The 25,927-nt window shown below is 36.3% G+C and overlaps 1 protein-coding gene across 2 annotated transcripts in view; it reads left to right on the plus strand.

The window, feature by feature from the left end:
- CFAP20DC (CFAP20 domain containing) overlaps window positions 1-25,927 on the plus strand; it is a 256,375-nt gene that overhangs the window by 91,711 nt on the left and 138,737 nt on the right. For both annotated transcript variants that reach the window (XM_082848662.1, XM_082848661.1), the window contains exon 5: window positions 1,546-1,660. In XM_082848662.1, coding sequence (XP_082704788.1) covers window positions 1,546-1,660 — 115 coding nt within the window. The remainder of the gene's footprint in view (window positions 1-1,545; window positions 1,661-25,927) is intronic.

The following is a 25,927-nucleotide window of genomic DNA, read 5'->3' on the forward strand; positions in this document are numbered from 1 at the left end:
ACTTTAAACCTTACATCTGACCGTGGATTGAAAGGCTTTATTGCTTTTTTTTTTTCCAACGTCTTTATTGGAGTATAACTGCTTTACAATGTTGTGTTAGTTGCTGCTGTATAGCAAAGTGAATCAGCTATATGTATACATATATCCCCATATCTCCTCCCTCTTGTGTCTCCCTCCCACCCTCCCTATCCCACCCCTCTAGGTGGTCACAAAGCACCGAGCTGATCTCCCTGTGCTATGCAGCTGCTTCCCACTAGCTAGCTATTTTACATTTGGTAGTGTATATATATGTCAATGCTACTCTCCCACTTAGTCCTAGCTTACCCTTCCCCCTCCCCATATCCTCCAGTCCATTCTTTATGTCTGCGTCTTTATTCCTGTCCTGCTCCTAGGTTCATCAGAACCTTTTTTTTTTTTTTTATGATATTGTTTATGCAGGTAGGGTAGAATTTTTAGGTCTGGGGCATATTTGAAATCATGTCACCTAATTTTTGCTGTACTTACTCTTAACATTGTTCAATGATAGTTTTTCTACAGAAAAAAAATGTATTAGTATTTTAGAGGAAAGAAATAATGAGATTAGAAAAGTGCAAATAGGAGGCAAGGAAGAGCTCTGGAGAAGGCTGTGTTGATTTACACTATAGTTAATTACACTGTAAATATTGGTAGCAGTATATTTGAATGAAATGTCTTCTTGAGGAATTACTAAATTGTATAATATTAGCAATTAGTACACCTAGACAAAGTTGCTAAAAAATGGGGGAAATATCACTCTTCTCCAATAAAAAGACAGTTTTTAAGGAAGCATCAATTCTTCAATATAGCAGCATGAGACAGGTTTGGAGATTTTAAGCCATTTGTGTTACCTCTGAGACCTAAAGGAAGCAGAACATAAAAATGAGCCTCTATCAATTTGAATCAAACCTAATCTTTGTGATCATGGCTGTGGTCTAAATCTATTAAAGATGTTCAAATTCAGTGTCCTTGTTATCACTGCGGGTTGACCTGAGTAGTGAGCAGTAAACTTGTGTATTATAATTCTGGTTCGAAGATATGTGCTTGGAAAGTGAAACCGACAGTCAGCGTTTTGTGTCTGTCTATAAGCAGACTAAGAGTGTATATAAAATGACAGGTGCATTTTTAGAGAAAGAAGCCCATAATGTTTTCCTATTTAGTAGGTGACAGTATGTCCCAAGATAACACAAGCTTAAGGAGCTGGAACAAGCATGGTTATTAAAGGCTAGCAGTTTCTCAGTTCAAACAAATTGAATTTTTTCATAGGCTGGAAGACTGGAAATATAGGGTAGAGTACTGAAATAAATTAGCATATTAAGTGAATTTATACACTCAGGCTTGTGAACACTTTCAAATTAAGGAAGAAATTTTATTACTTCTTCAAAGAAAAAGGCAATTTTTAAATTCTGTGTTTGATCTCCCTGTTGGAAAGGGCCTATATAATAAATTATATTATTTTGATGATTATCCAAAGAAGTGTGGTTATTATATTGATGGGAATCTTCACTTCTCTCCTCTCTCTTTTTTCAGAATTACTGATTTAAGGAACATAAAAAGAAGATTGTATTTATCAACAGTCCATAAGGAACTGTCCTCAACCCCTCTTCATGCAAAAATCCCACTCTTCATGATCAAACGCAAAATCGTAAGTGTCAGGAATATTGCTTAAAATATTAACTTTATTTCAGCAAATATTAATTCTGGGCCTACTCTGTGTATGAGGCATTCTGTTAAGTTCCATGGTGGTATTAAAAATGAATAGAAATTTATACTCTTCTTTTTCTTCCAGTGAAAGAGCCTAAGATCTACTAGGTGGGAGAATATAATTGTTTGAATATCTAGGATATCACCAAAACTGTGATTGGAAGCACAGTAGAGAGAGTAAGTGCTATTGGTACAGTGAAAGGGAAAGAAATCCATCTGACTGCAGGACAAGGAAAGGCTTCATGAAGGAGATTGCACTTGGCATGGACCTTGAAGGACTGTAGAATTTCAACAGGTAGAAATGAAAAACCGAGCATTCCAAGCAGAAGGAACAGCATGAGTAGAAGCATAGAGGCTGGAAAGTGGCACATATTTGGAGAACAGAGAATGATTCATCATTGTTGCCAGATTTTTTAAAATAGCCTTAAGGAAACCTCAGTTCTATAATCCAAGAGCCTGATATAGGTTGGGAGATTTGTGTAACCTCTGAGACCTAAAGCAGCATAGTATATAAGTAGGTAAGCCGTAGGTTACAGGCTAATAAGTTTGGGCCTGATACGACTGACTAGTCTTTCTCAAATGTTAGTCATTTCAATACTACTCTCATGACTACCATGTTTGTGTACTACCTGTTCCAGTATGTACATAATACTCTCCTTTAAACCAACTCAGCCTTTTTTGACTTAAATAAATTTATTTTTAAAAAAAACTTTATATCACACTTATAAATGGAAAACCAGTATAACTTTCCAGAAATAAAAATTAACCATAACAATAAAGATACTGAAAACAAAACAGTATTTTAAAGTCTAGCTAAGTACTGTTTCCTGTTTAGGGTTCTGTCCTGAGGCCTGCTCTTTATTAACAAGAGTTTATCAAGAGCTAGATACATGTTCAAGCTTCTTCTTGGGCATAATTAGGATTGAAAGAAAACTGATGGATGGAAATTTTTATTCTGTGATCTGTAGTCATTTAATGCCATGCCCATGTACCATCTAAAACCATTTCACAAACGGTGCACGTTCCATATTCTTTGGGAGCCACTTTAGCAGAGAAAAGGAAGCCATTAAAGCTTTTGGTTTGGAGAGGAACATACAGTCAGTTCTATGCTTTGGGAAGATTAATCTGGTAGTGAAATTTGGAATGGCTTAGAGGGGCTGGTAAATGGAGATCGAGAGAACATTTGCCGTACTCCAGATTAGGGTTAATGAGGACTAGGGCGGTAGCAGTAGAGGAATGGATGTAAGGTAATATCAGAAGCTTATGGTCCAATGAGCTAAGACATATTTCAACAGACCTTTTCCATATCATGTGGTACATGCTGTGAGAGCAGGACCCACTGTGAACTATGGAGCACCAGGGGAATGATCAGAGAAGGGCTTCTGAAGAAGGGGATGCCTGAGCTAGGCCTTGAAAGATTATAAGAAGAGAGAAGGCACTAACCAGTTCAAGTTGGGGTGGTATTCCTAGAACAGAAAGAGTAGCATTAAGAGTAGCTGCATGAGATGTGTAGGCACGTAATAATCCAGTGTTGCTGAGGAGAGACCAGAATAGTAGGGAAGTAGTAAGGCTGGAGAAGAAAACAGGGCAACCTCCTGGTAGGCCTTATATTTATAGGCAGGGAGCCTGGACTTTTATCTCATAGGTGATAGGGAGCTTTTGAAGGGCTTGCAGCAGGGGGGCATGGTCAGATTTGCATTTTAGATAGAACATCGCTTTGGAGGATGGGTGGGAAAGATGAGACTGGAGGCCAGCAGGACCAGTTAGAAAGTCAGTGCAGCTGTCACAAGAAGGTAAGAGAGCAGCAGTACCTGGCTCCTCCTAGGCACTCAATAATTATGTAAGTGGATGGATGAGTAGATGAATGATATAGGTGTAAGAGAGATGAGTCCTAAAGTTGGGAAATAGAAATCAGAGTGAAGATGAGGAAACAGAGTTGAAAAATAACTAAAAATTTTAATTGAAGATTAATTAGGTGTCAGAAAGGAAGAAGGAAAAGTCAAGGATGGCTCTCAGTTGACTTTCTACTTTGGATGACTGGTGACAGAATCAATACCTAGAAATCCAGGAGAAAGAGCACGGTTAGAAAGGGGAGATGGAAATGTTGATAAAACAGTCTGAGACATTCAGATTGAGAATTTGGGGGGTACATAATGTTAGAGTCCTAGAGAGAGGTATGAGCTGGATATTTGGGCTTCTTCAGCGTACAGGTGGCACTTACAGTCATGAGAGTGATGAAATTGCCTGCCTGCAGAGAGAGTAAGAATGGCAACAACAACAACAAAAGAGGCTAGAGGAGGAAATGCAAGGGCCTACCCAAGAAAAAGGGTGGGCAAAGGAAGAAGAATCCATGAAGGAGACAGGGCAACAATGAGAAAGTGATGTGAATCATGAAGCAAAGTGCAGTGTGGTGGAAACCAAGGAAGTTTTGGTAAGAGAAAATGTCAAGATGTGAAAGTATTTGGGATGTGACAATCAGGAGCCCATTAGTAACTTCACTGACAAGTTTTGGTGTATGAGGAAGGAGTCAGGACAGTGGGCCCTGCAAATGGAAGATGGAGACATGAGAGCATCCTGACCATTGCTTTCAGTAGGCTGATCCACTGGGCTTCATGTTCAAGTAGATACAAATAGAGGGGAGGAATCAAAGATAACTTTGAGGTTTTGAGGCTGGAAAACCTGGAGATTGAGCCCAGTAACAGATAGGTGCTGGATTTTGGAATAAATTGATGGTTTCTGTTTGCAGTAGAATTATTTTAATTCATTGTGTACTAAACACTCATAAATGCACAAAGATTAAATGCAAATACTTCAGTTATTAAAGTTAAATCATTTAAGACGTTAAGGAAGTGCATTAGTCCTTACAAATGAAATTATATTCATCCTCTTATATTTAGGTATGATTTCCTTATTCATCAAAGATTGTTTAGAGTTCAGTGTTAGGTGGTTTCCAAGAGCTAAACCGTATATGAGACTAATACACTATTCTGTGTGTGGTTAATCAATCAGGTTTGTCATTACCTTGCTTTTGTGAGTTCAGTCACCCTTGTCAGTTAACTAACTCTGAAGTTTCTGGATATCATATGAAAATCTGAACTGATCATTCTGTACATGGCTATAATCTTCACACACACACACACACACACACACACACACACACACACACACAGTGTACCCTCCATCCAGTGGCATTTGTGGGAATACAGCATCTGAAAATAAAATATTGTCTGTTAAAAGTAAACCACACAAATATCTTGCTGATATAGGAAGTAAACTTCATTGAACAATCTTTCATATTTAATAAATGAGTCTTTAAGAGGAATATGTGCTAGCAGTGCCAGGTATCTAATGACATAAGAAATGTACTATTTAAACTAAAAAGAAAATAGCTGTAATAGGCCCTGTGGGGCAATGTGTCTTCGCTCATCTATCTACCTCATCTTCTCATCCCCAGTGAGACAGCTCAATAGAAAATATAAAAGAAAGGAGATGCAGGCATGAAAATTACATGTAGCTGTTTTAAAAAAAAAATCCTAATGTGAAAAAATCAAACTGGTGTCTATATCTTAGGTGACTTCAGCTCATGCTAAATTTTGAAAAGCAAAATATCTAGAACTTGTCTTGAATCTAGAAAAATTGCTCACATAATTCAAGGCAGTCATAAGCAAAGACGAGGTATTTGTTTCTATAGTGTTCCCCATCCCAATGAAATCATCAAATCATAACTACTTGTAGTATGTCCTAATTATTCTATATTTTGTGAAATATAAACATGTAAATGATACATAGGAGTTAAGAACATGGCATCTGAGTTCTGACACTTATAGTTATGTGACCCTGTGCAAGTTCCTGTGTTCATTTTCCTCATTTATAAAATGCAGATAATATGAGGCATGCATACTACTAAGGTTCTTGTGGGAATTTACATGAGTTAATAAACATAAGGCTTTTAGAACAGTGCCTGGCATGGACCAAGCTTTAAATAAGGATTATATCTCCTATTTGCTCTTTAGGTGCTACTTCTTCCAGGACACCCTCCATGATTTCCCCTCTGCTGATTGATTAGACATTTTGGGTACAGCACATCATTACCATTCACAAATTCATAATTCTTATAACACTTGTTCACCCTGCAGTTTAATCGTCTGTTTACTTACCTGTCTCCCCTTTTAGGCTGTAAGCATGACTCATTTGGTTTTTATCCCTAGTGCCTATGTACATGGCATATAGTAAGTACGCAATAAATGTTTGTTGAACAAATTGACAAGTCTTAATGTGCCTTCTGACTTGGGAGATAAAAGAATGAGTTTATCATGGACAAATTGTATAAGCTTTCTAAATATGCCTGCCTATTCCATAAATGTCCAGGAGTACTTAAGAAAATATTAAGAAACTCGGTTCTAATACTTGCTCTCATTTCCCCTCATTTTCCTCCCAATCCAGAAGATGCTACAGCACCAGAGGGAGGGTCTTTCCTTTCCATTGCTAACATAGTCAATTCCAAATGAGCCCTTATTGAATTAAAGCTGAATCTTGTTTAAGGGAAATTTCTAGAGAGAGCAGCAAAGTGACAGAGAGCCCTCCACCCATTTAAAATGCCATGCCTGGGGTCCTCCCTGGTGTTGGTGTGATGTTGGCCTCAGTTCTCTGCTTTTTGCCAAAGTCCTCTTCACTTCGTTCTACTTTTTAAGAGCCATAGATATTTTGGTGATAAACCTCAAAATACAGTATTTTAAAAGCACTTCAGTTAACATTTTTAAATCAGGAGATTTCACATAAAATTTCTGACCTTTTTTTTAAAAAAATCAGAAGTCAACATTGAGTCTGCTTTCTTGCACAGCAAGCAGTCAGCTAGAGCAGAGTGGCAACTGCACACTTTCAATGGAGCTTTAAGCTCTCCTGTGAAGTTCAGTCCTCTCCACTCATAAGGATGTGGGTGCAGTCAGACCCTTCCTGCTTCACTCATTTAAGTGACCTGCCACGGCCCTCTAGGCATATAGTTTGCAACCCCTGATTTAGAGGATAATTGCCAAATGGTCCACTTTGCCTTGGTTCTTTAGCTAAAGCCTTCACATAACCAGAGGCAGCAAATAAAGTTAATGTTTTTATAGCCACACCAACATGAATATTTATTTAGAGGCCACTTACTGTTCCAGTTACGATAGAATGTTCAACCTTTCAAATAAAAAATTTTATTTTTCATGTTATTCTTAATTATGATGGATTCATTTTAACATTTAAATTATAAAAATTTATATGTTTAATTTAGGTTTTCAATGACAAGAACAGTTTTAAAAATTAATAACCATCATATTAAACAGTGGGGGTAGCCACTTAGTCAAGACTCACTGAAATCAATCAATCTTCTTCTTTAATATAATTTCAGTCAGTTGGTGATGGTGTCAGATGAACATCAATGTCTTGCCACCAAAGTATGTATTAATGTACAGTGAATTTAATTCCATTTGAATAGGAAGTTCAGGTATGAGATATTGCTGAGAATGAATCTTTCATTGGAGGTATAACAAAGTAGTATGATAAATTACAATGCTAAATTCTTTTAGTAACCTTTACCACTTAAATACCCAGTGTTTGTCATTTAGATAGATAGAATTACTCTTTAGGAGTTGTACTTTCTTGAACCACAACTCTGACGGAATATGTTATAGATTTTATTAGAAACTGAAAGAGTGGCATACTGTTTTTAAAGTTTCCTCTCAAAGATCATTTTTCCCATAGAGCCAGTGAGTTGGAAATTTTTGGTTCTTAACGGTATTTAATTTCTTAAGTGCCATTGAATGAACAGAGAATGGAGGAGGCAGATTTTTTTAGATGTATATTTAAGATATAATTAGAGAATGTCTCTCAATGAAGTCATTCTAACCTAGAATCCACTGTAGTGTCTGTGGTACATATTTGAGGGTTTGTAAACATTTTCATGTGCATATCATTTAATAATACTTGTTTTTCACTCTCTCTACTCACCTGTCTAATGTGGGTGTTGAAGAGATTTGGGAAAAGGAGCAGTTTCTTGCTTTTCTCTGCTGACCCTGAATGGTTATGTGAAATAGGGACAACTACATAAAAATATTTGTTCTGGAAAATGAATGATTACCCAGCTTTAGGTCACCCTATTTTCAAATCACTTGAACAGGCAGAGTAGTATTAGAGGTAAAATGTGGCCTTGAGAGCTATATTGTAGGGGTTTGAAACCTAGCTGTCACTTCCTGTCTGTGGGCCCTTGGGCAAGTCAGTTATTTCTGTGTGCTTCAGTTTCCTCATTGGTTAGGTCCTGACAATTATAGAACCTACTTCATAGAGGAGTTGTTACTATTAAATGAGTTATTACTTAGAATAGTGCCAAGTTCATAGTAAGTGCTTAGTTAGTGTTAGTTGATATTGTTATCATTTTACTATTTTCTCTTGACCTGAATCTATGTTTTTTAATTTGTGAATATGTTATCATAATAAACGTCTGAACTTGCAGTTTATTTCAATTAACAGATACCTTTTGAGCCCCTGCTGTAGGCCAAGGTCTGTGCCAAAAGATGTGAATCCGAAGGTGAATGGTGCACAGTCTTCTCATCCATGAGATTATAATAGGCAGAGGAGGCAAACATATAAACAAGTTAATGATGATGGGCAGTGGTTAACACCAAACTAGTCTTAGGAAACAAATGCTGCTAAAGGAAAATATCAGACTTTTCTAGCCAAGTTGGAGTGTGTTATAAGTGGAGATACTTGTGCTAAATTGTGAATACACACAAATAAAAGCATGGAAGTTCATGTCACGTTTGATCCCTTAACTGGGTTGTATAATGGGAATGTACAGAATCACAGTGCTGGAAAAGAAGACTGGATGAAACCATGAAGGGCCTTGAAAGCCATGATAAGAAATTTAAATTTTTAGTCCATTAGAGTTTTCTTTTTAAATTTTAACTTGGAGAAGTTTCACAATATTATCTGTATTCTAGAAAATGAGTACAATGTCAGAATAAAAAGAGCTAGAGGCAGAGAGACCAATTAAAAGGCTGTGTGAAGTCCCGGTGAGTCATATTAGCCTGAATTAGTGTAGTAGCAAAGAAGTAGAAGAGGAGAACAGATATAAAAGATACTTCAGGATTTAAATCAGTGAAAAAAAAGGGAGAAAATGGCACTGACTTAATCTAGGGCTGGAAATTGGCAAAGTACATGTGCTACCAACAAGGGAAATATCCTGTAGGAGCTTAAATGACTGCTTAGATTGCTGTTTCTGCCCATGACAGAATATCTGGTATCAAACTGTCCTTCCTACTGTAAACAAATATAAAATTGGAAAAAATATTTGAAATAAGACTTTTCAACCATTTGGATAGCAGGCAACATACTTTTAAAAATGAGAAACAAATGAGATGAGTCCTGTATTCCCAAGCTTTCTGAAGGCCCATTCTGGACTGTAGAGATGGGAGCCCAGACAGAGCATGGCATCTTGCTGAATAGAGAAAGAGATCAGAGTTAAGGATGACTGAGACTGAGGTAGCCAGAATTTGTAGGTTAGTGTATCTGAGAGGAGCTTCAGAAATATGCATCAGGGTCTTCTTGAACCTTTGTGCATGCTTACAGTAGGACCCCATGAAGTAATCACAGACGAGCCCCTGGGGAAAGAACACCTACTAAGCAGCTGTGACACACAGGGCTAGGAGATATTCAAGTACTGGCCAGAGTGAATAGGTATCACTGAACACATACATACAGGAGAAACGCCAGAAAGACAATATTACTTAGAAATGGAGCTTATCTAGTCCTGGAGAAAAGGTTACCTTAGACCTGACCTAACAAATATAAAAACTCACATCAAAAGATCAAGAAGATCTGCAAATAAACTTCCACCTGGAACATCTTTAGGACACTTCTAAGAAAAACAACAAAATCCAAAAGCCCAAAAACATAGTAGCCATAATGTGCAGAATACAATTTTTAAAAAACGGATACTAGATAGGCAAACTGGGTAAACATGATCCATAACCAGGAGAAAAATCACAGGGCCTTAAAATAACTATTATAAATATATTAGAGGATTTAAAGGAAACTTTGAACATAATGAGGGAGCAAATTAAGAAACCCCAATGGAAAAAGGAAACTATGAAAAGAAATTTGGAAAAATACAATGTTGAAATGAAAGTTTCACTGGATAGACTTAACACTAAGTTAAACACTGGGGAATATCAGTAAAATTGAAGTCAAGAATATAGAAACTCTTCAAACTGAAGCACAGAGAGAGGGGAAAAGCCTGGAAAAAAAATGAATATAGTCTGAATGGCCTGTGAAACAGTATCTGTCAGTCTAATATATGTGTAATTGGAGTACTATAAGGAGAGCAAAAAGAGATTGAGCAGAAGAAACTTTATAGAAATCATGGTTGAAATTTTTCAGATTTTGAAAAATATACCCATAGATCCAGTAAGTTCAACAAACTATGAGCTGAGAAACACAAAAAAAACACACCAAGATCACACCATGGTATATCGTAACTAAAAAAAAAAAACCCACAAAGATCACACCATGGTATGTCATAATTAAATTGCTAAAAATCAATGATAAAATCTAAACAAGCAGCAAGAAGAGAAAAAATCAATTATACACAAGAGAACAATGATAAAATATATCACCAGCTTTCCATCAGAAGCAATGAAAGTAGGAAGGCAATGAAATAGTGCTAGGGAAAAAAAATGTTTAAGCCTGTCAACTTAGAATTCTTTATCTAGTGAAAATATTCTTCAAAAATTGGAGCAAAATAACATTTTCAGACTAAAAAGTTGAGTGAATTCATTACCAGCAAACCTGCACTACAGAAATATTAAAGGAAGTTATTCAGGCTGAAAAAAATGTGCCAGATAGAAATTTGGATCTAAGTGAGAGAATGAAGAGGACAAGTAATGGTAAATTAATAGGTAAATCTAAAAGGTCTTTATTCATACCATAAATTCTTTCAAAGTATTTGATTGTTGAAAGCAAAAATAACAATGTAGAAGTAAAATATGTGACAATAATAACACAGAGATGGTAGTATACTTTTATGAGGTTCTAATCCAGAAGATATTCTAATATTTATTCAGGGTTAAATTGTTAGAAGTTAAAGATTCGTATTGCAAACTTTGGCAACCATAGAAAAAAGTAAAAGAACAACTAATCAACAAATATAGCTAATCAACAAATTGAGGAAATTAATGGGGCACTAAAAATGTATTCAATCCAAAATAGAGGAGAGCTAAACAAAGAGCAGATGGGACAGATTGAAAACAAATAAATTGGTAGACTTAAACTCAAACACATCAGAATAATTACATTAAATGGAAATGGACTAAACACTCCAACAGAAATCGTTATGTTGAATAAAAAGTGAGACAATTATATTCTGTTTATAAGCAGTGCACATTAAATTTAAGGACACAGGTAGGTTAAAAAAATTTTAATACAAAAAGTTTTACCTTGCAAACACAAATTATAAGAAAGCTAGAATGGCTCTCTATTAATATCAGTCAAAGTAGACTGCAGGACAAGGAATATTATGTAACAAGGCATATTTCATAATGATAAGGGGGTCAGTCATGTAGAAGATATAACATCCTACATGTGTACATAGCTAGTAACGGTGCTTGAAAATGCATGAAGCAAAAACTAACAGAACTGAAGAGAGAAAGATAAAAACATAATTATAGATGATGATTTCAACACTCCCCTCTCAGAAATTGACAGAAAATCAGTAAACTTGAAAAATGCTATCAATCAACCTGACTTATTTGACATTTCTAGGATGTTTAATGTAACAATTGCAGAATAACACTATATTCAAGTATGCATTGAATGTTCACCAAGATATATGGTATTTCAGGCTGTGTTAATCTCAGCAAAGTTAAAAAGACGGAAATCATACAAAGTACATTCTGTGGCTAAATGAAATTAGATGGAAATTAGTAACAAAAATATAACTGAAAAATCCTCAAGTACTTGAAAATAAAGCAACATACTTCTAAATAACCTATAAGTAAAAGAAAACTAATGGAATATTAGCAAATATTTTAACTGATATTTTTACTAATTTTAAATGGTAATGAAAATAAAGCATACTAAAATCTGTGAGATGCATTACAGGCATCTAAAGTATGCAGAAAGAAATAATCAAGAGAATAAGTCAATGAAATGGAAAATGGGCAATGGAGAAAAACCACTGAAACCAAATTTGGATTTTTGAAAATATTTAGTAAGTGATAAACCTAGACTAATCAAGAAAAAAAGAACACACACACATTGTCAATATCAAGAATGAATGTAAGGAAAAAGGAAAATAAGGGAATATTATGAACAATTGTATACTAATAAATTTGACAACTTAGATTAAGTGGGAAAATTCTTTTAAAGACACATTACTAAAACTGATACTAAAAGAAATAGAAAATCTGAGTAGCCTTATATCTATTTTTAGAAACTGAATTTGTAATTTAAAACATTCCCACAAAACAGTACAGGTGCAGATGGCTTTATGGGTAAATCTAACCAAACATTTAAGGAAAGAATAATACTGTCTCTCAGATAATAAAGGAGAAGGAACATTTTTCAATTCACTTAATAAAATGCGGCCAGCATAATTCTGATACCAAAACCAAGAAATATATTAATTCCCAAAAGAGAACTATAAATCAGTATCACTCAAGAACATAGACACTTGGATCCTTAATATCATGACCAAGTGGTGTTTATTCCAAGAATTCAAGGTTAGTCTTACACTTGAAAATTAGTCACTGTAATTTTTCACATTAACAGAATAAAGGGAAAAAGTCATAAAGTCATCTCAATGTATGTAGAAAAATCATGTGATGAAAATTCATTAGCCATTAAAATGAAAACTCACATCAAACTAGTAATAGAAGGAAACTTGTTGAGCCTGATAAAAGGCCTCTATAAAAAACCTACAACTAAATCATACTTAATGGTGAAATACTATCAATACTTACCTCCTAAGTTGGGGAACAAAGCAAAGATATCCACACTGACTGCTTCAATTCAGCATTGCATTAGAGGTCCCAGCAAGTGCAATAAGATAATAAAGAGAAATTTTAAAACATACAGATTGAAAAAGAAGAAATAAAAGTTTCTTTCTTTGCAGACAACATAATCATCTTGTAGAAAATTCTAGAGAGGGCTGCTGCCATGTCCTGCCTGCTGTCTGCTGCACACAGTGGGGTGTTGCTCTGGGACCTTACTTCAGATGTGCAGAGACTCTCCCTGGAGTGTCTCAAATGCATGCAGTGTGCATGAACACTGGATTGGGATCAGTGAGCTGAAAGATACAGAGCAGCACGCTAGGCTGGATGAATCCCTCTGGATTGTGGACGGAAAAGACTGTGAGCACTGTTCGTTTTAGAAGGGTCTTCACGCTCTGGCCGGGTGTCAGGCTTGAGCCTCCGAGGTGGGAGAGCCAAGTCCAGGACATTGGACCACCAGAGACCTCCCAGCCCCACATAATGTAAATCGGCAAGAGCTCTCCCAGAGACCTCCGTCTCAACACTAAGACCCTGCTCCACCCAACGGCCAGCAAGCTCCAGTGCTGGATGGCCCTTACCAAACAACTAGCAAGAGAGGAACAAAACCCCACCCATTAGCAGAGAGGCTGCCTAAAATCATAATATGTTCACAGACACCGCAAAACACACCACCAGACACGGCCCTGCCCACCAGAGAGACAAGATACAGCCCCACCCACAGGAGCACAGGCACCAGTCCCCTCCACCAGGAAGCCTAAACAAGCCACTGAACCAACCTCACCCACTGGGGGCAGACACCAAGAACAATGGGAACTACAAACCTGCAGCCTGTGAAAAGGAGACCCCAAATGCAGTAAGTTAAACAAAATCAGAAGACAGAGAAATATGCAGCAGATGAAGGAGCAAGGTAAAAACACACCAGACCAAACAAATGAAGAGGAAACAGGCAGTCTACCTGAAAAAGAATTCAGAGTAATGATAGTAGAGATGATCCAAAATCTTGGAAATAGAATGGAGAAAATGCAAGAAACGTTTAACAAGGACCTAGAAGAACTAAAGAGCAAACAAACAATGATGAACAACACAATAAATGAAATTAAAAATTCTCTAGAAGGAATCAATAGCAGAATAACTGAGGCAGAACAACGGATAAGTGACCTGGAAGATAAAATAGTGGAAATAACTGCCACAGAACACAATAAAGAAAAAAGAATTGAAAGAGACCTCTGGGACAACATTAAACGCACCAACATTCAAATTATAGGGGTCCCAGAAAAATAAGTGAAAAAGAAAGGGTCTGAGAAAATATTTCAAGAGACTATAGATGAAAACTTCCCTAACATGGGAAAGGAAATAGTAAATCAAGCCCAGGAAGCGCAGAGAATCCCATATAGGATAAATCCAAGGAGAAACATGCCAAGACACATATTAATCAAACTATCAAAAATTAACTACAAAGGGAAAATATTAAAAGCAGCAAGAGAAAAGCAGCAAATAACATACAAGGGAATCCCTATAAGGTTAACAGCTGATTGTTCAGCAGAAACTCTGGAAGCCAGAAGGGAGTGGCAGGACATATTTAAAGTGATGAAAGGGAAAAACCTACCACCAACATTACTCTACCCAGCAACGATCTCATTCAGATTTGACAGAGGAATTAAAACCTTTACAGATGAGCAAAAGTTAAGAGAATTCAGCACCAGCAAAACAGCTTTACAACAAATGCTAAAGGAACTTCTCTAGGCGGGAAACACAAGAGAAGAAAAAGACCTACAATAACAAACCCAAAACAATTAAGAAAATGGTAAGAGGAACATACATATCGATAATTACCTTAAATGTAAATGGACTAAATGCTCCAACCAAAAGACACAGACTGGCTGAATGGATACAAAAACAAGACCCATATATATGCTCTCTACAAGGGGCCCATTTCAGACCTAGGGTCACAATCATATAGATTGAAAGTGAGGGAATGGAAGAAGATATTCCATTCAAATGGAAATCAAAAGAAAGCTGGAGTAGCATTTCTCATATCAGGCAAAATAGACTTTAAAATAAAGACTATTATAGGAGACAAAGAAGGACACTACATAATGACCAAGGGATCAATCCAAAAAGAAGATAAAACAATTGTAAATAGTTATGCACCCAATATAGGAGCACCTCAATTCATAACGCAAATGCTAACAGCCATAAAAGGGGAAATCGACAGTAACACAATCATAGTAGGGGACTTTAACACCCCACTTTCACCAATGGACAGATCATCCAAAATGAAAATAAATAAGAAAACACAAGCTTTAAATGACACATTAAGCAAGATGGACTTAATTGATATTTATAGGATATTCCATCCAAAAACAACAGAATACACTTTCTTCTCAACTGTCCATGGAACGTTCTCCAGGTTAGATCATATCTTGGTTCACAAATCAAGCCTTGGTAAATTTAAGAAAATTGAAGTTGTATCAAGTATCTTTTCTGACCACAATGCTCTGAGACTAGATATCAATTACAGGGATAAAACTGAAAACTACAAACACATGGAGGCTAAACAATATGTTACTAAGTAATCAAGAGATGACTGAAGAAATCAAAGAGGAAGTCAAAAATGCCTAGGAACAAATGATAATGAAGACACAATAACCCAAAACCTATGGGATGCAACAAAAGCGGTTCTAACAGGGAAGTTTATAGCAATACAGTCCTACCTCAAGAAATAACAAAAACTCAGATAAACAGCCTAACCTTACACCTAAAGCAATGAGAGAAAGAACAAAAAAACCCCAAAGTTAGCAGAAGGAAAGAAATCATAAAGATCAGATTGGAAATAAATGAAAAAGAAATGAAGGAAACAGTAGCAAAGATCAATAAACGTAAAAGCTGGTTCTTTGAGAAGGTAAACAAAATTGATAAACCATTAGCCAGACTCATCAAGAAAAAAAGGGAGAAGACTCAAATCAACAGAATCAGAAATGAAAAAGAAGAAATAACAACTAACACTGAAGAAATACAAAGCATCATGAGAGATTACTACAAGCAATGATATGCCAATAAAATGGACAAGCTGGAAGAAATGGACAAGTTCTTAGAAAACCACAACCTTCCGAGACTGAACCAGGAAGAAGTAGAAAATATAAACAGACCAGTCACAACACTGGTATTGAAACTGTGATTAAAAATCTTCCAACAAACAAAAGCCCAGGACCAGATGGATTCACAGGTGAATTCTATCAAAATTTAGAAAAGAGCTAACATCTTTACTTCTCAAGCTCTTCCAAAATAGAGTAGAGGGAAGAATACCCCCAAACTCATTCTACCAGGCTACCATCACCCTGATATCAAAACCACACAAAGATGTCCCCCCCCCAAAAAAGAAAACTACAGGTCAATATGGTACTGGCACAAAAACAGAAATATAGATCAATGGAACAGGATTGAAAGCCCAGAGATAAACCCATGCTCATATGGTCACCTTATCTTTGATAAGGGAGGCAAGAATATACAATGGAACAAAGACAGCCTCTTCAATAAGTGGTGCTGGGAAAACTGGACAGCTACATGTAAAAGAATGAAATTAGAACACTTCCTAACACCATACACAAAAATAAACTCAAAATAGATTAAAGACCTAAATGTAAGGCCAGACACTATAAAACTCTTAGAGGAAAACATAGAACACTCCATGACATAAATCACAGCAAGATCCTTTTTGACCCCCCTCCTAGAGCAATGGAAATAAAAATAAACAAATGAGACCTAATGAAACTTAAAAGCTTTTGTACAGAAAAGGAAACCATAAACACGATGAAAAGACAGCCCTCAGAATGGGAGAAAATATTTGCCAACGTTGCAACTGACAAAGGATTAATCTCCAAATTGTACAAGCAGCTCATGCATCTCAATATCCAAAAAACACACAACCCAATCCAAAAGTGAGCTGAACACCTAAATTGACAATTCTCCAAAGAAGACATACCAGTTGCCAACAAACACTTGAAAAGATGCTCAACATCACTAATCATTAGAGAAATGCAAATCAAAAGCACAATGAGGTATCACCTCACACCAGCCAGAATGGCCATCATCAAAAAATCTACAAACAATAAATGCTGGAGAGGGTGTGGAGAAAAGGGAACCCTCTCGAACGGTTGGTGGGAATGTAAATTGATACAGCCACTATGGAGAACAGTATGGAGGTTCCTTAAAAAACTAAAAATAGAACTACCATCTGACCCAGCAATCCCACTACTGGGCATATACCCTGAGAAAACCATAATTCAAAAAGAGTCATCTACCACAATATCATTGCAGCACTATTTACAATAGCCAGGATATGGAAGCAACCTAGGTATCCATCAACAGATGAATGGATAAAGAAGATGTGGCACATATATACAATGGAATATTAGCCATACAAGAAACGAAATTGAGTTATTTGTAGTGAGGTGGATGGGCCTAGAGTCTCATACAGAGTGAAGTAAGTCAGAAAGAGAAAAACAAATACCGTATCCTAACACCTATATATGGAATCTAAAAAAAAAAAAAAAACTGGTTCTGATGAACCTAGGGATAGGACAGGAATAAAGACACAGACATAGAAAATGCACAGGGAGGGGAAGGGTAAGCTGAGGACATGGGGAGGGGAAGGGTAAGCTGGGACAAAGTGAGAGAGTAGCATTGACATATATGTACCACCAAATGTAAAATAGATAGCTAGTGGGAATTAGCTGCATAGAACAGGGATGTCAGCTCCGTGCTTTGTGACCACCTAGAGGAGTGGGAAAGGGAGGGTGTGAGGGAGGCACAAGAGGGAGGGGATATGGAGCTATATGTATGCATATAGCTGATTCACTTTGTTTTACAGCAGAAATTAACACAACATTGTAAAGCAATTATACTCCAATAAAGATGTTTTAATAAAAAAGAAAATTCTAGGGAACCGACAAAAACTAAAGAAAACCTAGTAATGTAATTGAGTTTATCAAGGTCACAGACTACAATGGCAGTATACCAAAATCATTTGTTACTATATATTTCTATACAAAGTTGTAGCAGTAAACAATTGAAAATTCTAAATCTTAAAAATATTTTACAATACCATGAAAAATATTAAATATTCAGGAATAACAAAATATATGTTAGACCTTTACAGTGAAAGCTATAAAACATTGCTGAGAGAAATTGAAAACCTAAATAAATGGGGGAATGTTGTTTATGAATCAGAAGACTGTATTTGTTAAGCTGCCAATACTCTCTCAGTAAATCTGTTGGTTCAGTCTAATCCCAGTTAGAATCCCAACAGGCTTCTTTTTTTTTTTTCCAGAAATTAAGAAGATACTTCTGAAATTTACATAGAAATTCAAAGGTCCTAGAATAGCCAAAACAATTTTCAAAAAGTAAAATTTATACCTCATGATTTCAAAACTTGGTTTAAGCTTACAGTAATGAAGACATTATGTTCTTGGCATAGATACCAATAAAAAGTTCAGAAGTACACCCACACATGTATAGTCAGCTGATTTTCAACAAAGGCATCAGAGCATTTTTTTGAGAACTGGAACTTCTGAGTATTCATATAGAAGAAAGAAAAATGAACCTCAACCCATACTTCATACCATTCACAAAAATTAATTTGAGATGAATCATATACCTAAATGTAAATACTAAAACTAAAGAGCTACTTTAAGAGATTTCTTAGGACCCAGAAAGCATTAACCATAATAAAAAATTAATTGACAAAATGGGCTTCAATAAAATTTAAAACTTCTCATCAAAAAGATATTATTAAGAAAATGAATAAGCAAGGCACAAACTGGGAGAAAATATTCTTAATACATATAACTGACAAAAGACTTGTATTCAGACTACATCCTACAACTCTATAATAAAAAGACATAACTTTTTAAGGCAAAAATAATTAAACAAAGATTATACATTTGGTTAAATAAGCATATGAAGAAGAGCTCTATACCATCAGTCAGGGAAATTCAGATTTAAAACACAGTTACCACCACTACTTCATTCACTAGAATGGCTAAATTAAAAGAGACGGGAAATACTAAATATTGTTGAGATGTAAAGCAATTTCATAAATTTCTAGTGTAAAGGAAAATGGTATAACCACTTTGGAAATACCTTTAGAAGTTTCTCATAAAGTTAAACATTTACCCTTTGATCCAACAGTTCCACTTCTTCGTGTCTATTCAGGGAAATGAAAATATGTGTACACAAATTTGAATTTCACAAGTTTTATTTATGATAGCCGAAATCTTGAAATAACACAAGTGTCCAACAACAGAAGACTGAACAAACAAATTGTGGTCTATTCATAGTGAGCTCCTACTCAGCAAAACAAGAATGAACTACCAGTACATGCAAGAACACTGATGAACCTCAAGTCTTAGCCTAACTCTAAGAAGCCATTTACTGTGATTTCATTTATATAAAGTAATAGAATAGACAAAATTAATCTAAAGTGAAAGAAGTTAGTACTTGCCCTTAAACTGTATGACGGCTGAGATTGATAGGAGAGCTGCACAAAAGATCGGTCTGCGGTGATCGAAATGTTCTATATCTTGATAGGGTATGGTATACAGATGTATGAAATGGTCAAAACTCATTGAACTGTACCCTCAAAGTCTATGAATTTCACGGTATGAACGTCAAAAAGATCATATGGTTAACATACATTGAGCATTTACCATATGCTAGGCACTATTAGAAGTGCTTACATGTATTTAAACATTGAATCCCAACAACTGTATGAGAGATTTGTCATTATCACCATTTTACAAATAAGGAAAGAGAGGCACAGAGAGGACAAGTAACTGCAAAGAGAGGCACAGAGAGGACAAGTAACTGCAAAGATTATATAACTAGTAAGTGGTAGAACTGGAATCCAAATCCAGACAGTTTGGCTCCAGGGCCCAAACTCTTGCATCCCTCGGAAGAATATATTTAAAAGGTGTTGTCAGTAGAGGTTAACTGGAAGGAGTTGACAGACAGATAAAGGAATAGAATATAATTCAGAATTTTTAAAGTATTTCAGGGTAATTAAATTAAATCTCAAGATATGGCCACGTGAGTGGATTAAGGAGTGAAGAGGAGAGGAGGACTTTAAGAAAAGGTTAAGGGACTTTTAGGGTGTTGAATCAGAAGGTAAGATGAACCTGGTCCCAGTATTTTCCAGGAATGTGTGTATAGGATGGTGCTTGTGTACCTGAGGAGGTAGAAGGAGTGACTGGGGTGTGATGTGAAGCTGAAAGGGTGGAAGAGCCTGTCTCTGCAATACCTCAGGCTCCAAAGAAGATAGAGATTCCCAGTCAGAAGAGTGAACTCTCTTCTAGTGCCACCCCACCCAATGGCCTCAAAATAGGGGGCTGTAGAAGCACAGGTGAACTGCATAAGTGAACTTCAACTCCAGACTTGAAGGGGAAGTAATACCTCAGAGAAAAGCCAGGTTTCAGTTAAGGTAAGGTGTGTAGGACCCTTAGAAGAGTATAAAGAATATAGGTACTTTTCAGTAGTAAGAATTTCAAAGGGCACAGTGAAAGGGTGACTTGAGGATTAGCAAGAGAAAGATGGGACAGCTGTTTCAGGAAGAGATAGCTTGCTGGAGGAGGATAGGAACTGGAGGTAGAGATTGATTGCTGAACATGTATAATGAAGACACTTCTACAAGGAATTTGCCTTTCCTTGATTCAGCCATGAGCTACTACCCTGGCAGCCCCGACCTCTAGTCATCAACTCCCCTCTCTCCATATAAGGACTTGTGGTGATTTACTTTTCCTGGAGAAATTGCTTTTAATACACTAGTAATAGGTAATTACTTCCCCTGACCATGTGGAAATTACTATTGCAATCTCTCTGCTTACACCACTTAATAAACACAATATGATGGTGAAAAAGATAGATAAAGTCATTGTAATCAGATTTTCTCTTGAGAAATTAAAGCTAAAGTGAAAAATTATTTTAAAAGGAGCAAGAATAACAGTCTTAAAACCTTGTTTTTTGTTATTTCAGGAGCATGAAAACAGAATGAGGTTCTAAAATTCTGGGAAAAGATGCACTTTAGGATTTCTAGGTTATGAAATTGTAATTTTTTGTTTGTCATTCCTTTTTAGCAAGGCAGTGCTGGCTAGAGCTGTGTACTGTTAGCGACTCAGGCTCTTTACACACAGGCAAAATAAATCCAGTTGTCTTCAGATCTTTCCTACGGTATTGGCAGAGAATAGGGGCACAGGAAATCAAAAGAGTTCTGGGACAACCAAGAGCTTGTTATTGCAAGCTCTTGAATGTGTGTGTGCGCGTGGGTGTGTGTGTGTGCACGTGCATGCATGTGTTTCACCAGTGCAATGAAGCCATGTGGCCAAAACATTTCAGTAAAAACTAGAAACTGATGCTTTGAATAATGCTTTCACCCTTTGGCAGTCAGTTGTTTCACGTAAAATTCCATGCTGGAACTAAATACCATAAACTCTCTTATCAATCCAAGAAATAGACTAAACAGAACTGTCTCTTCTTTATCAAGATTGCTATCTTTCCTGTGCTTATTTCTTAAGGACCCATAATTATAAATATTTTAGATCAAGAGCTCTTCCCTGATGGCCTAGAGTTGCACATAGGAATAAAGTGATTAGAGATCAAGAAAAATGTCAAAAAAGGGATTTTAAGAGTGAATGATATCCCCAAGGATAATGAAAATATTTTATAATGATCAGCTGTAATTCAGATAACCCACCTGTTGATAGTAGAGAGTTCGTACTCTTTTCTAAAACTTCAGAAAATTATCACAGAATTTATATGAATAATGAGTTATTTGTGGAAGCTTATGAAAATTGTAACCTTTATAAATATCAGCTAAACCAAAAAAAAAATTCTATCCACTAAACTAAAAAAATTTTCTATTTCCTCTAACCAAGGAAGATTTGTGAAAGATATTCCCATCTTTTTCAGGAATTACTCCCATCTGTACTTCTAAGGGATGGATTCACTAAATAACTTACCAGTTCTCACACATTTATGGTGTTTGTCGAATGATGATATAATGAAAGATTGAAAGTATTTGTGTAGGCATGTATGTATATGTGTGTCTTCGTATATTCATACACACACATGCATACCATTATTTGTTGAATACTTTCCATGAAGCATGAAGTCCAGGCAGAGGGAATAAAAGCAGTTTGACTGGGATATATAAGAAGTGTATAAATCACACCTACAACACAAGCAACAAAATCAAAAGTAAACAACAACTGGGATTACATCAAACTAAAAAGCTTCTGCACAGCAAAAGAAACCATTAACAAAGTGAAAAGACAACCTATGAAATGGAAAAAATATTTGCAAGCCATATATCTGATAAGGAGTTAATATCAAAAAATATACAAAGAACTCATACAACTCAATAGCAAAAAAACAATCCAGTTAAAATGGACAAAGGACCTGAATAGACCTTCTTCCAAAGAAGACATACAAAAAGCCAACAGGTATATGAAAAAATGCTCAACATCACTAGTTATTAAGTAATTACAAACTAAAACCACAGTGAGATATAACTCATACCTGTTAGAATGGATATCATCAAAAAGACAAGAGATAAACGTGTATGATTGCAGAGGAAAGGGAACCTTTGTGCTTTGTTGATGGGATTGTAAATTGGTATAACCACTATGGAAAACAGTATGGAGGTTCCTCAGAAACTTAAAAATAGAACTACCAAATGATCCAGCAATTCTTCACTTCTGGGAACATAGTCAAAGGAAACAAAAGCACTAACTCAAAAAGATATCTGCACCCCCATATCCATTGTAGCATTATCTACAAGAGCCAAGACATGGAAACAACCTGTGTCCATCTATAGATGAATAGATAAAGAAGTTGTGGCATATATGTACAATGGAATATTTTTCAGCCATAAAAAAGTGAGAAAATCCTACCATTTGCAACAACATGGATAGACCTTGATGGCATTTTATGCTAAGTGAAGTAAGTCAGATAGAGAAGGATAGGTACTGTATGATCTCACTTATATGTGGACTCTAATGAAAACAAAGCAAAACAAAAACCACCAGACTCATAGAAAAAGAGATCAGATTTGTGGTTACTAGATGTAGTGGGGGGCAGGGGTGAGGGCAGAGCAGGAATTGAAGGAAGGTAATCAAAAGGTACAAACTTCTAGTTATAAGATAACTAAACACTAGGGATGTAACGTACAGCATGGTGACTATAGTTAACACTGCTGATGAGCTATATAGGAAAGTTGTTAAGAGAGTAGATCCTGAGAGTTCTCATCACAAGGAGAAATGTTTTTTTTTCTTTCTGTTGTATCTGTATGAGATGATGGATGTTAACTAAATCTATTGTAGTAATCATTTCACAATACATGTAAATCAAATCATCATACTGTACACCTTAGACTTATATAGTGATGTCAATTGTGTCTCAATAAAACTGTGGAAAAAAAGAGAAAAAAATGGGTATAGAAGGTAAGGGCCTGGTTTCCTGGACTTGCGCTGTTTAAAGGAGGTCGACACCAATTCCCAAGCAGATCTGGCAGATTCTGATTGGATCTTCAGGTGCAGCCAGCTGGAGGGTTCATCTAAGCAGAGAATAAAGGGGGAGGGTCCTGAGAAAAAATGCCCAACACATTCCCATACCTCCCTGGGCCTGGAAGCCCTTATTAGTTGTTCAAAACGAAACTCAGATGTCACCTCCAAGCATTTCCTAGATGTAGGAAGACTCAAAATATTTATTTCAAAAAAAAAATAATTTAAAAAGCAGTTATTAACTCTAGAAATCTAAAGAAGTTGCATAAGGAAAGGAAAGGTAATCATAGAGCATCACTTGGCTCAGTTGTGTACAATATTTCCATAGTCACAATAAGGAAAACACAGAATATGAATTTTAAAGAAAAGAGAGAAAGAGAAAGAATGAGAGATAATTATCTAGGGAGGATGGAGTCATGAAAGTTAGGTGTATAAGTGAGCTAAAAATCTTATCTACCATAATAAGAAGTCAGCAGATAATGTCTAAAATTGATGAATCAAGAGGTATTATTTTAAAATACAGAGAGAAAAAAGGGTTAAAAGTTGACAGTATGATTGCATGAGTGGAAAAGTGACAAAGGGCTACATTTTGTATAAAACTTTTGTTAAGCCCGTGTCTAACACCTGATAAGCACTTAGCACCTGTGGGGAAGAATGGATGAATGCGATTCCTGATGGGACAAACCAGCTGAAAGATTGGAATTGGGGCATAATGTTAAGTTTTTAAGGAATGGAACCCAAATTTGTAACAACAATAATAACGCTAGTATAATAATGTTAATAATTAGTGTTGGATAGCTGGAAACCCCAGTACCTCCATATAACCTGAGTTTTACCAAGCCATGGTGTTTCACCATATGGCATGCATACTGGATTTGTCCCTTACATTTCACTTCCTATGCTAGCCTTCAAAGCAGACCCTCCTCACTTCATGCTTAAATGACTGATGGAGACTAATTGGTGCTTCTGTGCCTCAGTCTGTCTCTACTCTGCCTCAGCCTTCTTCCCAGTACCACTCTACCACCCCAAACATTCCTGCATCAGGGTTAATCCAGACTTCCAATACTCTACTTTTCTCACATTCTCCTTCAAGAACCACAGTGACACTTGACCCTCTGGGATCCAAGTTTCTCTTCTTGATCTTCCAGCTCCTCCAGAACCTGGCCTCACTGCCCTATCCCACATTACTTCCCACACTTCCCCAGAGCACACCATTCCGCTGGTCAAGCCAGTCTCATTGTTACATCACACTCAATCCTATCTCCTACCTTTTATTACAACCGACTCCTTTTCCCCAAAAGACTAGAGCATTCTCATCACCTGGGAATAAAATGTTACTGTTGAGACATATACAAAGAAAATAATTTTACATATTTAATCAATAATTTACTGCAATCTCTTTTACTTTTCTACTATGGAAACAAGCTCAGGTTCTCCTCCATATTAAAATCAATACTTCTAAATGGAATTTGACTTTTAAAATGACATTATTATTTCCTTTATCAATTAATATATCTTTTAATTTTGATAAGTTAATAAAATAGACCTTATATAAACTGTGCTTCTAAGCAAATAATGGAGGAGCCTAATATTTTAATCAAAGCAGACAATTTTATTTTTATTTATTTTTTCATCTTTATTGGAGTATAATTGCTTTACAATGGTGTGTTAGTTTCTGCTTTATAACAAAGTGAATCAGTTATACATATACATATGTTCCCATATCTCCTCCCTCTTGCGTCTCTCTCCCTCCCACCCTCCCTATCCCACCCCTCTAGGTGGTCACAGAGCACCAAGCTGATCTCACTGTGCTATGCGGCTGATTACCACTAGCTATCTATTTTACGTTTGGTAGTGTATAAATGTCCATACCACTCTCTCACTTTGTCACAGATTACCCTTCCCCCTCCCCATATCCTCAAGTCCATTCTCTAGTAGGTCTGTGTCTTTATTCCCGTCTTACCCCTAGGTTCTTCATGACATTTTTTTTCTTAGATTCCATGTATATGTGTTAGCATATGGTATTTGTCTTTCTCTTTCTGACTTACTTCACTCTGTATGACAGACTCTAGGTCCATCCACCTCACTACAAATAGCTCAATTTCATTTCTTTTTATGGCTGAGTAATATTCCATTGTATAAATGTGCCACATCTTCTTTATCCATTCATCCGATGATGGACACTTAGGTTGTTTCCATCTCCTGGCTATTGTAAATAGAGCTGCAATGAACATTTTCGTACATGACTCTCTTTGAATTATGGTTTTCTCAGGGTATATGCCCAGTAGTGGGATTGCTGGGTCATATGGTAGTTCAATTTGTAGTTTTTTAAGGAACCTCCATGCTGTTCTCCATAGTGGCTGTACCAATTCACATTCCCACCAGCAGTGCAAGAGTGTTCCCTTTTCTCTACACCCTCTCCAGCATTTGTTGTTTCTAGATTTTTTGATGATGGCCATTCTGACTGGTGTGAGATGATATCTCATTGTAGTTTTGATTTGCATTTCTCTAATGATTAATGATGTTGAGCATTCTTTCATGTGTTTGTTGACAATCTGTATATCTTCTTTGGAGAAATGTCTATTTAGGTCTTCTGCCCATTTTTGGATTGGATTGTTTGTTTTTTTGTTATTG

The sequence above is a fragment of the Leucopleurus acutus genome (assembly GCF_964270905.1).
Source record: "Leucopleurus acutus genome assembly, chromosome: 10".
Lineage (NCBI taxonomy): Eukaryota > Metazoa > Chordata > Mammalia > Artiodactyla > Delphinidae > Leucopleurus > Leucopleurus acutus.